This window comes from Paramormyrops kingsleyae, chromosome 2 (genome assembly GCF_048594095.1).
Source record: "Paramormyrops kingsleyae isolate MSU_618 chromosome 2, PKINGS_0.4, whole genome shotgun sequence".
Classification (NCBI taxonomy): domain Eukaryota; kingdom Metazoa; phylum Chordata; class Actinopteri; order Osteoglossiformes; family Mormyridae; genus Paramormyrops; species Paramormyrops kingsleyae.
The window spans coordinates 4,021,832-4,037,532 of record NC_132798.1 but is presented as its reverse complement, the minus strand read 5'-3'; the positions used below and the strand labels follow the sequence as shown (position 1 = coordinate 4,037,532).

The following is a 15,701-nucleotide window of genomic DNA, read 5'->3' as shown; positions in this document are numbered from 1 at the left end:
CGTATTTCATATGCATTGGTCGTTACTCGCTCAGTTTTCCGCTCAGTTTATACATTTCTAATTCTTTCGAAATGCCACCACAGGTCACTGGCTTTCCTATTCAGACAGACAGGCACATGGTTAAGAGCAATCAGCATATATCTAAAAAGGTCAGAAAGATGCACTTAAGCTTAAACCGTCCATTGGAACCCCCTCAGTGGTTCAAAGCCAATCAAAGCCAATTTTTGTAATGTAAATTACAGAAAAATCACATTGCTACTATTTTTAAATCACTGCATTGGCTCCAAGATATTTTTAGCACTTAAAAGGACTTTTATGTGGTTATAAAACTCTAAATGGCTTAGGCCGAAAATGTTTCGTTGATATGTTTAAAGAATAGAAACCCAGTAGGTCTCTGACCTGAGCATGTGGGACCCAAAGCTAAACTCTAAAAATGGCCAAGTGACCTTTATCCATTATGCAGAAGAAGCTGGGACCAGCTCTCCAGGGACCTAAAAATCGTAACCATTTTTAAATCTATGTTTAATTATTATAAAATTATTAAATTAATCAATTATTATCAATTAATCAATTATTCATTGTATTTTTTTCATACTCTGTTATTCTATTTCCATTGTTTTCTTGCTTTATCTTTTTCGCTCTATAACTATTTCTTATGTTGTCTATGTCTGTATTATGTAAAGCACTTTGAATGGCTTCATGTATCCTCTATGAATAAATTTACCTTACCTTGCCTACATAGCTATAGAGATATGCGATTCACCCTGCGCCAAAAAATACTGCAGTACTTTAATTTGGTTCATATTTTTTTGTGAATGTGCCCACTGTGCAGTGGATGAGGAAATAGGTAAAGTCTCTACTCTAGTTTGAAACCAGATGTGCATGAAATGCATGCAAAACCACAATGCATATCTGTGATTTCAATGGATGTAAAAAATATCTGTTTTATTTATTTGTATTATGTGGTTATATTTGCATAGTAACAAATGTTACAGAAAACAGCTTCTGCTAAAACTTTCACTTGACCCTCAGGGGAAAAAAATGATCTGAATCAGACAAAGAACAGACCAAGCAACGCCCGGAACAACTGACTTGTGATGCACAGCTAATTAGTAAAACGTTCACCATTGCTTCATGTACTAATTTACACAGTGCAGAGGTAATATATTCTATAAACTGTTTGATAACCTAACAGAGCCAAAAGAATCTGAAAATCCTCTCTGTTGCAAATGATTAAAAAAAATCTGTTTAAAGAGTCTATCTAAGGTGCAGGTGCATGAAGCTGATTGATGGCTCTCTCGTAGCTCCATTCTTGCAGGCATTTGGTGAGTCATACTAGCTTAGCATATGGACAGAGGAGATTTATCTCCGCAGCCTCACACGGCAACTCGAGGTGCCTTATGGGATACGCGTGGAAATGAGGCGTACGCAGCTCATTGGGCTCGCTTCGGCGAGAAAAGGCCGCCGGAATCGATCCCGCCGTCAGCCTGCGTCTGCTGCCTGTGCAGGAACCCTGCAGTGGGGAATCCTGGCTGTGAAGCCACTGCCCAGACTGCATGCCGATGTCTGCACAGTGGGTCACATGCAAATGCACATCCAGAAGCAGACAATTCAGGTCCAGAAAGTAAAAATCCAAACCAGGATTTTGTTTCAACCAACCAGTTGAATATAAAGAGTCACAGTCACAGAGTATTCAGCTGGTCGGTTGAAACAAAATCCTGGTTTGGATTTTTGCTTTCTGGACCTGAAATGCCCAACTCTGTGCACATCAGATGAAGCATGTGTGTGGATTTCTTCTCTACCTTTCCAGTGGCCCTAGGCCAGGGGTCTCCAACTCCAGTCCTGGAGAGCTACGATCCAGTAGTTTTCTTTCCCTCCTGGCTTCTGATGAGTGACACCTGTTCCTGGCATTTACCCAAAAACAGGTGTGGCTCATCTGAAGCCGGGTTGGACAGAAAACCTACTGGATAGTAGCTCTCCAGGACCGGAGTTGGAGACCCCTGCCCTAGGCAAAGCTTCACTTAGGAAACCCCCCAGTCAAGAAAACTGATGTTTATTTTGCTTCCCCTGCCATGAAGGGAGAGTGACCACTCCTCCATATTTCGTCCAGACAGTCCGGTTTTCCAGGCCTCTGTCAGCTGCTCCTCTTTTTGCCCTCCCCCCCCCACCCCACTTCCCTGTCAACAAGCACAGCTCCTCCCCCCCCCGACTGCACAAAAAACGCGAAAAACATGCAGACACATGCTACAGAGTCTGAGGACGGCCATGCTTGCAATTACGATAACGAGACAAACAGTCATGCCATTGGTCACCCTAAACGCAGGTAATTCAGGGGCCCTAAGCCACTGCCGTTAGCTAAAGCCGGCCCTGCGCTCTCAACTTTTATTTAGTGATCAACACTTAACAAGTTTAATTCAGGATGACGCAGAATTTCATAACCTGACAATATAAGCCATGGTTAAGCTATTGAGCAGTGTCTCCCAATCCAGTCCTCAGGGATCCATAGCCAGTCCACATTTTTGCTCCCTCCCAGCTGCCAGCCGTGGAGCAAAAACACTGACTGTCTGCCGGCCTACAAATGGTACAGAGATACCCTGACAGGACGTACACAGGAAGGAGAGAGCTCAGCCTTCAGGTGGGACAGAGCAACATACCTCGTTTTTCTCCAAGCTGCACTGAGATAGTGCCTTGTCTCCCTGTTCCTGGAAGGTGATGATGATCAAGGCCACGAAGATGTTGACAAAGAAAAATGGGAAGACCACAAAATAAACCACGTAGAAGATGGACATCTCAATGCGGAAGCCTGGGCTGGGGCCCTGGTCTTCAAAGGTGGCATCTACGGAGTGTTTCAGGACCCTGGGCGAGGCGGGGAGACTGTTTCACCGGGGGAAAGGCACCAACTGACTCCTAATGTTTTATAATAACTGCACTACAGTTCTTAAAGGAGAACGCTATTTATACTTCCCATTATCAGGCTTAGCAATGCAAAAAAAAATAAAAAATCTATCGCATAACGTTTCTTGAAAAAATTCACCCGCTGACTAGAACAAAATCTAAGAGTATAACAGTAAAAGCTCTTCCAGACGTCATTTTGTCTCAGCATCATCTGCTGCATATTTTTCTGCATACTGTTTATGTTTATAAATAATTATGATTATCTATACAAAAAGTGTTCTTCAACCCACCTGTATATGAACTGACCAATGAAAATGGTATTTAATCATTCAAAATTATGGGAGATTCTTGTACATTTTTCTGGAAAAAATGTGATTTCTTATCTGTAGTAGCAAGGCTAAATCTCTTCTTAATCTAAGAACTGTCAGGGATAAAAAGCTGCACACCTATTCATTTCACGGTATTATTTGTCAATTAATAATGTATTAATCTGCTTAATTTTATTATATTTGGAGCACAGGGGGCTAAGGACAGGGGAAAAAGAATCTGAGCCGATACGGAAATTACAGGGCGGAGACTTTCCAGTGCAGAGAGCAGACGGGCCCACACACTTAGGCTTAATAAGGCACGACTCTGAACCAACTGCGGGAGTCTCCGAAGGCATCCTGGGCCGGATTCACTGGTGCTCCAGCGGTGCACCTACCTAACTAAGCACATGTCATAATGTAGCCGAAGATTTTTTTTTTAAAACATTCGTTAGAAGGAACTTCAAAAGCACAATGCTTCAAATGTGCTGACAGCAAAGGTCTGATCAAAGGTACCAAGACCAGAGTCAGGAACTGTTGGGGGGGGGGAGGGGGGGGCTTAGGTACAGGTAAACGGGCGGGAAAAGGAAATGGAAACAACTCTCTAATGGTCCTGGACTCCACACCCTAACAGGACTGCAGTGCTACACACGTATGTAAAGATAGGACTGGAGAAAATTTGCATTTTTTAGTACAGCAGAACACAAGACTCACGTGGGCCAGCCTTCTCCTGTGGACACGGTGAAGAGGGTGAGGAAGGCCCACAGCACGTTATCGTAGTGGAACTCATATTTCTTCCACTCGCGTGGCTGGGCGGACACTTCGTCGTTGTCGTAGTCCAGGAACTGCCCCCTGGTGAACGGGGGAGATGAAAAGGAAGCCTCAGAGACTAACGCAGTGGCAATAACAACACATTTAGCTGCAAATGAGAAACACATATGCAAATTACAGCAGATCTGCATATGAATGCTGTACTGTGAAAAATGCATATATAACAAAATGCACTTCTCACATGTGACTGACGTGTGTCCCATCCAGGGGCATCAGGCGGGGGGGGGGGGGGGGCTTACACATCCTGGCAGATTCGGGTATAAAGCAGTATATAAAGGCCCCAAATCCTACCAGGTCCCACCACTCAGCAAAATCTGCTGAGGGACCCATATTTCTGGGTGGGGGGCAGGTGACATTTTGTTAGGGGGCCTAGGATATTTACTTATGCCCCTGGTCCTACTTATGGCATAATATTGACATTTGTGACACCAAAAATACTGAAAATTATTATTTTTTGGCTGATCAACTTAACACCCCTGCCCCCCCTTCATAGGTTTAACATAGGTTTAAGGGATGCATATTATGCAAGTCAGCGCTGTGGATGATGACGGCCCAGGCTGCTGGGCTCTGAACCTGCACTGCACCCGTGTTGCCTATGAGCTGCCGGGCTCTGAACCTGCACTGCACCCGTGTTGCCTATGAGCTGCCGGGCTCTGAACCTGCACTGCACCCGTGTTGCCTATGAGCTGCCGGGCTCTGAACCTGCACTGCACCCGTGTCGCCTATGAGCTGCCAGGCTCTGAACCTGCACTGCACCCGTGTCGCCTATGAGCTTCCAGGCTCTGAACCTGCACTGCACCCGTGTCGCTTGTGAACTGCCGGGCTCTGAACCTGCACTGCACCCGTGTCGCTTGTGAACTGCCGGGCTCTGAGCCTGCACTGCACCCATGTCGCCTATGAGCTGCCGGGCTCTGAACCTGCACTGCACCCGTGTCGCTTGTGAACTGCCGGGCTCTGAACCTGCACTGCACCTGTGTCGCTTGTGAACTGCCAGACTCTGAACCTGCACTGCACCCGTGTCGCCTATGAGCTGCCAGGCTCTGAACCTGCACTGCACCCGTGTCGCTTGTGAACTGCCGGGCTCTGAACCTGCACTGCACCCATGTCGCCTATGAGCTTCCAGGCTCTGAACCTGCACTGCACCCGTGTCGCTTGTGAACTGCCGGGCTCTGAACCTGCACTGCACCCGTGTCGCTTGTGAACTGCCGGGCTCTGAACCTGCACTGCACCCATGTCGCCTATGAGCTGCCGGGCTCTGAACCTGCACTGCACCCGTGTCGCTTGTGAACTGCCGGGCTCTGAACCTGCACTGCACCTGTGTCGCTTGTGAACTGCCAGACTCTGAACCTGCACTGCACCCGTGTCGCCTATGAGCTGCCAGGCTCTGAACCTGCACTGCACCCGTGTCGCTTGTGAACTGCCGGGCTCTGAACCTGCACTGCACCCGTGTCGCTTGTGAACTGCCGGGCTCTGAACCTGCACTGCACCCGTGTTGCCTGTGAACTGCTTTCTCTTCTACCTGCAGTCCTTCTCCAGCTCCTTGGACTCGTCGGTGCAGTAGAAGAACTTGCCCTTGAACAGCTGCACGGCGATGACGGCGAAGATGAACATGAACAGCAGGTAGACGATGAGGATGTTCAGCACGTTCTTTAGGGAGTTCACCACACAGTCAAACACGGCCTGAAGACACACAGACACATACACATACATGTGCCAGTCCCATACGCCCTGATGGCTCATCATACTCAGCATAACACGCTAATAACACACTGCATACAGCTAAAAAAATCCACAATGTGTTTCTTCTTTACAATGGTGTGGCTATACAGTATATGAAGTACTGTGCATATGTTATAAAACTGTTAAAGGTTATTTTTCAGAATATTTATATACTTCCATCCATCCATATTCTGAACACACCTATGGGCAATTTGGTAACTACAACATGTTTTGGACCGTGGGGGGAAAACCAACCAGAGTACCCAGGGGGAAACCCCATGACGAGAACATGCAACTCCACACACGGAACCCTGGTGGAGACTCCAACCCAGGTTCCAGAGGTGTGAGGGGAAAGTGCCAACAACTGCACCACCGTGCCGCCCCCATATGCATGTTTTTGAAAAGGAAAATTAGAATATATGTAAATAAATAGCAATAGACGAAAAATAGCTTCCTTTCTCTAATTAGTTACTGATATTTTGTTGGATGGCGGTAAGAACACAGCTTCTGTTCCCAAACCTCTCCTCAGGGGCACCTCAGTCATTCCATATATTTGCTAAATTTCACCACCAGCTCAGTTAATCGGTAAATCTCAGTTAAATAACTTGCTGCGGTATTGATTAGCCAAACATGGCCCGTGAGTGGTGAAGTCAAGAAATTGATGAGTATATTGGATCGTTACTGTAAATATTGGGGGGGGGGGACCTACCTTCAGTTTGGGCAGCCGCTTAATTGTCTTCAGTGGCCGCAAGACCCGGAGGACCCGCAGAGACTTGATGGTGCTGATGTCCTTCCCTTTGGTCCCTCTACACGGAGCGGGGACAGCGTCAGCCTTCTCAACATACACACGCTCCACAGACATAACACAAACCAAAGGCAGGCAGAGACACACGCCTGTGTAGGTAAAGCATTCACTTCCCAGTAGAGACCAGTGTCAGTGAGACCAGCTGCATGGAAACTCCAGTGTTGCTCCACTGGCTTAGTTCAGATCTGCTGCTCGTTTACATTCAAGTTGCTCTTTTACGGTTGTAGCTTATCACACTGAACACTGAGAACTTCAGAAGTACACAATGTCACACACACACTTTACTTAATCAAAGTCATTTTTTTTCAAAAAAATACATACAGATGCAGACACACACTGTCGGAAAATGGTGCTGGAGACGGTTAGAGGGGCACAGAGCCCCCTACTCATACAGACACCGCAAATGGTAAGAGGTTAGTAATATAACAACGGCACATGCCCCTCTAGAACATTCCACTAAGCAGGACATGTAATTCTAGATTACATGTGATGGCTGCATGTTTGCTGCCCAATTATTAGGACATGCATTTAAATTTAAAAGAAATTACTCTAAAGAAACATAACTTCTTTTACCAGCATTCTCTAGCCGTAAAAACGGTTTTATTTTTATAAAGAAAGCAGTGCTTGCTATGTTTCTGTAGAGTAACCTGCAGATATTTCAGATAAATAAAATAGACGCCCCCCCCCCAAAAAAAAAAAGAAAAACAGAGTTTCTTTTGACACTTATATTACATACATTTAAAAGCTGAAGGATGCTGCAGGAAGAGATTGAAAATAGAATGTTTGAGAGAATATATTTTAGCATATATCTCTAATAGGGGAACCAATAAATTATTCACTACATCTAGGTGGATTATTGTGTTTTAGATGTGTTAGGCTGTGTGTGTTCAAATGAAAGTATAGTACAGTACATTCAAATTATTGATTCAACCTCCCATCCACCCATCCATTCATCCATCCATCTGTCCATCCATCCATCTATCCATCGTCCAGCTGCATATCCACTACTGGGGATTTGTCGCAGGGATGAATAATCCTTCTGGGAAACTTCTGCTGGAGATAAAGCCTCCAGATACACTGGCAGTTCTCCGCAGCCTGACGTTGTCATGCAGGTCCATCAAAAGATTAATGCTGCAGTCTGAAGTCCCTTCGCATAGTGACTGAGCGACTCAGAGACGAGCGACTGTAAGTCTCTGCACAAGGCGGGGATGTTAATCATGGGTGATGGTCACTCTGACGATAGACCGTTAGGGGAGGAAGGTCTATTTCCAATTTGCAGAAGACTGCAACTACTGGCCAAGGAATTTATTAGTTTGCTTGTTGACTATGTAAAACATTTAAATACGTTTAATAATCAAATAATAGTTTCCTCAAAAACAAATTAGAAAACAAGCTAATCTCTGGTGTTAATGTGACTTCATAATAGACTGGCAGGTATATCATTCTATATCAGTGTTTCCCAATCCGGTCCTCGGGGAGCCACAGTCGGTCCATGTTTTTGCTACCTGCAAACAGTCCTGGCAAAGAGTCAACATATTGGCTCTATCCCAGCTCCCTACCAGTAGCTGGGTAGCAAAAACATGGACTGTCTGTGGATCCACGAGGACCGAATTGGGAAGCATTGTTCTATATCAACAGACCTCGTATATTAAACGCATGATGTAGCTCTGCTGCATAAGACGGCAGGGGTTTCAAGCAGATATTATAAAACCACAGCCGTTAGAGCATTAGAGTAAGAAACTCACCCTCGCGTTGAACCATTGGATTATACAGTAGATATGATTTTACCCTAGAGGGAAGCATAAATCTCATATAAAATTAAGTGAAGCAGTCAAGCGAGGCATATGGGCCATAGTTTGTATTTGATTGGAAACAAAAGTGATTTTGTTTATGATGACATGAGGGTATTACATATTGTATGGTCTTTGAGTTCCTCCATTCAATTCAAGACCCCATTATAGTTTAAAGCAGTCTGTGGAACCTTTAATTTGGGAGGCATTTCTGAGAGTAGAGCTATTGTGTTGTTTACAGACAGGCATGACTAACAGTGAAAATTTCGCACACATACAAGCACATACACACCCTGCCCAGGATAAAGCTAAAGTCAGATTAAGCATACTGCTTAAGTACAGTATACCATAGCAGTGTCCTCAAGACTCCTCACACTCACTGGGCTATTCCCATTAGAAACATCTGGACTGCACTGCACGTTCTTGGGAAGCTGGAACTCTACAGGCGTAGGAAGGAAAACCCGACTTAATCTTGGTGTAAATGTGATGCTGCTGGCGACCCGAAAACAGCAGTGGGCTGTTCTCTGGTTCATGATCAGCAGGAATTAGGGAACAGTCAGGGCTAAACACATCTAAATAAAACAAGTATTTAATTTCCTCATTAATGCTCTATTGTCTCACTTACAGGTCAAGACATTCAAGCCTCTGGAGAACCCTCTTTCACAGCATGCCTTACCCATCATGCCGTAGTCCACAGAACAAAACTGCAGATAATTCTAGTGCCTAGAGGATTGCTGTTGCATTTAACAGAGATTCTTTTTTGTCCAAGTTATGGTAAATGAAATGGACTTTCCTTGGGTGCAGGAATTAGCTACACAATCCTGAAAAGTTGTGTATTTCTGATACTCATTTCTCCACAAGGATGTTTAACATACATAACAATTTCTGGCAAGGGGATCTGGGAGTCACAGATAGGCTGGTAAAATTTCTTTTCATTATTTAAGTTGCATTAAAAGCACGTCCAGTAGAATCAAGTAACTACTGCAGAATGGAGTAAAAGAAGTGAAACTCAGCAATTGGTTCGGACCACAGAGCACGGCCTTTCAGGGTGTCTCTTTGGTGTGGATTCTTTCCCTTCTGCATCAAGTTATACTCTAGCAAAGTGGCATGCAGGTCATGCTCTGATGCAGACTAGTCTAGCATGCTTTCACAGTAAATAGGGGCCTCGGGTTAAATATCAGACAGCACTGGGCACTGACACGGTAAGAGAGAACCATCGACACAAAGACATTCTGACAGCCTTCAAGAGAAGTCCCACAAAAAACCCAGGGGAAGATTCAATGAGAGAGGTGTCACAATTATCTACTGTCAATGAAAACCTGATATAGTAAATGAGTAGACGGTAAATGAAAGAGGACTGATGGAAGGATGTTGATTTTCTCCAAACTTTTGTAGAAAGCAAAGAGTCACCTGAGGATCATGCAAATACCACATTAACGTAGCCTGCAGGTGTCACGCCGTTACTTCTGTTCAGAAAATACTTTGCATTCTATGAATCGGGACTAAATCTGAGTGGTGAAACTGCTTCGCACTGCGATTCTTTCATTTCCTTTCCTTCAGGACTTGAGCAAACAGTGCTGGTAACTTCTATACAATGCATCAGTCTCTTTCAGTGTTAGTCACTGGGGGGATATTTCTGGTTTCCAGCTAAACCCAAAACTGCATTTGTGCATCTGTTCTTTAATTGGACATGGTTGACTAGCTATACAGAAAAAGTTTAAAGGAAACCAATGAAACGTGTTACAGTAAGATCCTGAAGGATTTCATTTGAGCAAGCCCACTTTTGATTGCTCATGACTGAAGTATCTGAATCAACAACAGATATATACACTGTTAGTGATGATTTCTGGGGGAGAAAAGGGAGTTTCTGTTGAAGGCTATCACACTGACATTGTTGTGACTTCCGCTTGTTACAAAGGAAAAGGCTGGGAAGAATTATCCTGGCCTGACCAGGAAGGAAAGAGAGTTGGGGGAAAGGGGTCCCCACCTGGTAACACTTTGTTGTGATCTAGTAAAGAAAAGCAATGATAAGAAACAAGTACAGAAGAAATTATGGCCACTTTACAGACAAAGGAAACAAATACGTTACATTTAATAACACATATCATGGTATAAATTATAATAGAAAGCATTGCTTAAAGACTCTAAGCTCAAAAATGCTCTGCAAATATTTCTACTTTATAAAACAAGATCAAAATGGTGGTGGAATGGCAATCATGATGTACAAGTAAAATAGAAAAGCTTCCAGAAGATAAATGATATCATCATTTCATTCATCTACAATCATGTCTGAGTTTCTTGTTTTGAAATATGTTCCGCAGCGACAAGAACATATTTAATAGAATTAAACGGAGTTTTGGAGATGATTAACAAGAAGGGAGTGATAAAACAGAATTATGTTTCTGTATCAACAAACAAAAACGATATATTATCATATAAAAACACATCTCTAAGTTCAACCATTCTGTAAGTGAATGGTGTGGAGATGTGCTCACTGCATCTGGAAGGCATTTCCAATGACAGCGACCCTCCACTTCAATAAGCACCACTTGTACCCGTGAGTGTCTCAATAATGGAGAGGATGAGGCCTGGGGATATGCAGGATGGCCTCTAAACACAGCCGGGGCTGGTAAAAGTCTTATAACCTGGGGCAGTAGCTCCAGGCCATGCATAAGACCAAGTTAGGCAAGCGAACACAGGTCTGCAGATGCGAAACAACATGAGTGATGTCTGCAGAAAAAAAAAGACTTTGCTATATAGCCCTAAACTGTTTTTCTAACCCATGCCAAATCGTCTCTATTGTCTCTTGCCTACTGAGACTTATCCTGACACAACTGACAAGTGCTGAATTACTGAGGCGGATGTTTCCACTCCCTGAAAAGCACTAAGGAGACTTTTGGATATGCAGTTAGTCACCGAACCACACAAGACACTGCATTACGACATCAACAATTCAAACATTATTTTTATAATTCAAAATGTTATTTTTGAGTCACACATTTTTTTTGCATCACTTTTGCTGAACTGTACGTTCTTCAGACAGTTATTTAAAAACAGTCTAATAGACAGTAAAATTGCATGCTCACATATGGATGGACCAATTCAGGATTATAAACAGAAACACATCCCCTTGATGAATTACAGGATGAGGATTTCCATTTGATAACGGTGGCAAAAAACAGGCACAACTGCTGTACAGGACGTGATGAAGAGCCAAGACCAACTGCTGCACCGACAGATGTGGGGATGTAAAGTAGGATGAATGTACGAGTTGGCCTGGAGAAATGAGACTGAGACTGCATGCTGTTCTGAGGCGTATGGGATGACTGCAGCCCCCCCCCCCCGCCTCCCACTGATGACACAGAGACAGGTAAAAGCACAGACAGTTCAAAGGAATTACCCCATGAAGCTCCTGTAAGCGATCCCAGCCACCAGGAAACAGAGGAAGACCTACAGTCAGTAAAACGTACACAGAGGCACACACACACTCTTGCAAACACGCGTCGTGCATCACGGTATCGGAGGACGGCCATCAAAAGCTGCACAGATGGCCGTACGACACAATGACAGGCAGGCCTTTGTGACACATTTACAGGACAAAGCAACAAACAGAATATTAAATATGTCCTCCTAAAGTTTTTCCCGACAGGCAAATTTTAATGGTCCCTGTGGAAAGAAGTAATTGCAGGACAGTTCATGAGGAATAAATGCAAAGAGTTTCCTGTGGGAGACACGTCACAGATTCCTCCTTTTCATCGTTACAGAGAGGCGAGGGGTTGTGAATTTGTGATTGTGATTTTACTTAATTAAGCACATAGCATGTGTTTCAGTTCTCCGGTCAGGGGAATAAACAGCTGCATTGAATACTTTTGCTCAGATGGACTGCACTTTTCCAGGAAGGCACGGAAACATGGGGAGCCGTTTACTCATTTAGTGAAATAGTTTCAACATCCGTCATTTAAACAGCAATTTTATGAACGGAGAATTTAAGAAACCCTGGAAGTCCGGCATTTCTGTTCCACTATATAACTCAATCATTTCTACTGTGTCTCAGTGATGACACAAAAATAACATTCCTACATGGATTTATGTAGTTTCAACAACACCAGTGACATAAAAGGATATTTTACTATGAAGGAGTTCTCTTACATTTCAATGTGACTATTAGTTTTACAAGACCGGTTCAAAAAGCCAGACTATAGCTGTCACTAGAGAATTTTCAAGGTTATAAAGTACATCGTCAAAAATTAAGCTATACTTCGGGGGGAAAATGCATTTACAGACCCACTGAGATAATTAACACAAATGCAGCATTGATTACTCTGAAAAGCTGAACACTTTGAAGAAACACCCACACAAGAAAAAGAAAAGGCTTCCACAGTACTTACGAAAATGCGAATGCCACAAGAGCTCCGCTAACCACAATGAAATCGAGGATGTTCCACAGGTCCCGGAAGTAGGAGCCCGGATGAAGCAGTAAGCCCAAGTCAACCATCTGGGAGAGAGGAGAGTCAGCGGTGGGGGCTCAGCGGGGGAGGGGGGGGCAGCAAACTGAGACCAAGAGTGCTTCTCAATATCAAGAACGCAAAGATTGTACTTGTGGTCTTAGCAAGAGTGGTCTGGCTAACTTGCCTCCCAAAAACAAACTTGGGATGCAATGAATCATGGGATTGGTCTCATTTGGTGAGGATGCAACCGACGTATCCTTAATATTTGGGGTGGGGTAAGAATGACATCCGGGGATTTTCACCGTCCTCCGTGTTTCTGTTCTTAGTATTGCAACTGATGTGAAACCGGTACATGAGAACACAAGTACAGTCAAGTACGCATATGGAGAAGCATCCCAAGTAGACACCTACAGATCAAGTACACTTTTCGGGTTCTGGACTGAGTCATGTAAGACTTATGAAGCTATACTAGAGTGAATGTTAATTAACCCACAGACTCTCTGGGAATTAATCCGCATGTTTAATTCAAGAACTAAAACTGAAGTATAGCATATTTCTATGTGAGCAATTCACCAGACTACATTTAAATTAGCTACATTTTATATATATGTTAAAGATGTCAACAAAGTACATTCCTTGTGGCTGGTTGTTTATATATTTTAGGATGTTGGAACGTGATCTAAGTTTACCATATTTTTAGGCATGTAAAGGCTCAGATCATGACTCAGCTTAGTCTTACCTTGATCACCATCTCAAACGTAAACACACCTGTGAAGACGTAATCTAAATACTTCAGCACCTAAGGAAGGGGAAAAAATGCATGTACAGTACTGTGCAAAAGTCTTAGACAGTCAAAGGAAATATTTAAAGCTCTTTATCTGGGTAGCAAGTGCACATTTGCTCGGGACAAGAATGACAATTTATCATTACAATGTATGCAAATTTAGAGTAACACAATAGAAACTAAAAAGAATATCCTCACTTCTCCAAAACGTTACTGATATCTAGTTGGACGGCTAGATGAACACGGCTTCAGTTCCCAAACCTCTCCTCATGGGCGCCTCAGCCGTTCCGTGTATCTGTTAAGTTTCACCACCAGCTCAACTTAATTAATTGATTAAACTAGTTTACAAAGCCCGTGGGGCGTTGACTAGCCACACATAGTGTGCTAGGGGTCATGGTAAGAAAATACACAGCTATATTGGGTGGCTGCTGTAAATAGCGGGATGATTTCAGGAGAAGTTTAGATATGACACTAACTGTACATTAACACACTTTTACAGACAGATATAGTTTTCATTTTCTTTAACTGCTACGACTTGAAGGTGTGGCCATCACATAAGAAAACTCAGGTTGATTCGGTCCCCTCTCCCATCATAACAAGCAGGATTATCTGCCGGTGTGTTCAGTTTCGTGTCGTGAGTCATGACATATTGCAGTTTGCAGCCTTGCGCTTGCTGTCGGGCCGCAGTTTGAAACTATATTCCTTCCTATCTGACCTAGTAAATGACTGCAGGACCAAAGCAGTGCAGGACTCACATTGTTGCGCGGCGCGTTGGCGTGAACGGGGTCCTCCGCTGCCAGGGCGATGCTGCTCATTGCGATCACCACAAGGATGCACATCTCAAAGTAGCGCAGGCTCACGATGTAGTGGCAGAGACGGCGCACCCTGTGTGTTGAGACAAATGGCGTCTGCTTATTTCCCCAGGACAAATGAGTCGCTGGCCAAACAAAACCATACAGACCAACACCCAAAAGCAGCCACATGTGTTGTGAGGCAATAGTGCTAACCACTGTGGCGCCGTGAAACACTGCCCAAAATAGTGTTTGAGGCTTCACGCCTATATATGCGTGGTGGCGAATTTTCAGTGATTGTATATTACATGAGTAAGAGCGTGAAGGCTGAATTAGCAAAGCAATAGCACAGCTGTACATAAAACACTGCAATCCACACAACATAATGGAGTCATACCGGAGTTCAAAAGTGGACAAATTGTTGGCGTGTCTGTGACCAGGACAGAAAGTCTTTGCGAGGAATCGAGAGCCACGGTATCCAGGGCAATGTCAGAATACTAATACGGACGGTCCACATCCAATAGGAGTAAATATGGATACGAGAGGAAGCCGTCTGAGATGGATGTCCAGGTACCTGGATTGTATCCAAAAATCATAGAACCACAGCTGGCCAACTCACTGCAGAATTAAAAGTGTGTCTTGACTCTCCTGTTTCCACCAAAACTGTTCTTTGGGAGCTTCACAGGATGAATATTCATGGCTACTATACCAAACCTTTGGTCACTTGTGCCAATGGTAAACGTCAGTTTCAATGTTGCCAGCAGCGCAAATCTTAGGCTGTGGACAATGTGAAACATGTATTGTTCTCTGATGAGTCCACCTTCACTGTCTTTCCCACATCTGGGAGAGTTACGGTGTGCAGAAGCCCCAACGAGGCTCATCACCCAGAATGCTGCAAACCCAGAGTGCAGCACTGTGGTAGATCAGTGATGGTCTGGGCTGCAATAGCATGGCATTCCCTAGGCCCACTACTTGTTCTAGATGGGTGCATCACTGCCAAGGACCACTGAATCTTTCTTAAGAGTCATGTTCACCCAGTGGTTCAAACATTGTACCTTGAAGGTGGTGCTGTGCATCATGATGATAATGTACCAACACACAGCAAGACTGGTGACAGATTAGTGTGATGAACATGAAAGTGAAATTGAATCTCCAATGGCCTGCAAAGTCAGCAGGTCTGAATATCATTAAGCCACTTTGGGGTGTTTTGGAGGAGCGAGTTTTCCTACATCAGCACCACATAGTGACCTGGTCACTGTTCGGCAAGGAGAAAGGCTCCTGCTAGGAATCCCTCTAGCTACTGTCCAGGACGTGTATCTGTCATTCGCAAGAC

The 15,701-nt window shown here is 44.1% G+C and overlaps 1 protein-coding gene across 1 annotated transcript in view; it reads right to left on the bottom strand.

The window, feature by feature from the left end:
* Nucleotides 1-15,701, bottom strand: part of cacna1ba (calcium channel, voltage-dependent, N type, alpha 1B subunit, a) — a 153,757-nt gene that overhangs the window by 34,264 nt on the left and 103,792 nt on the right. Inside the window, exons 23-29 of the mRNA XM_072703813.1 lie at nucleotides 14,333-14,462; nucleotides 13,533-13,592; nucleotides 12,734-12,840; nucleotides 6,460-6,556; nucleotides 5,551-5,711; nucleotides 3,915-4,052; nucleotides 2,655-2,856 (exon numbers count right to left, since the gene is read on the bottom strand). Of these exons, the coding sequence (XP_072559914.1) occupies nucleotides 2,655-2,856; nucleotides 3,915-4,052; nucleotides 5,551-5,711; nucleotides 6,460-6,556; nucleotides 12,734-12,840; nucleotides 13,533-13,592; nucleotides 14,333-14,462 (895 nt within the window). The remainder of the gene's footprint in view (nucleotides 1-2,654; nucleotides 2,857-3,914; nucleotides 4,053-5,550; nucleotides 5,712-6,459; nucleotides 6,557-12,733; nucleotides 12,841-13,532; nucleotides 13,593-14,332; nucleotides 14,463-15,701) is intronic.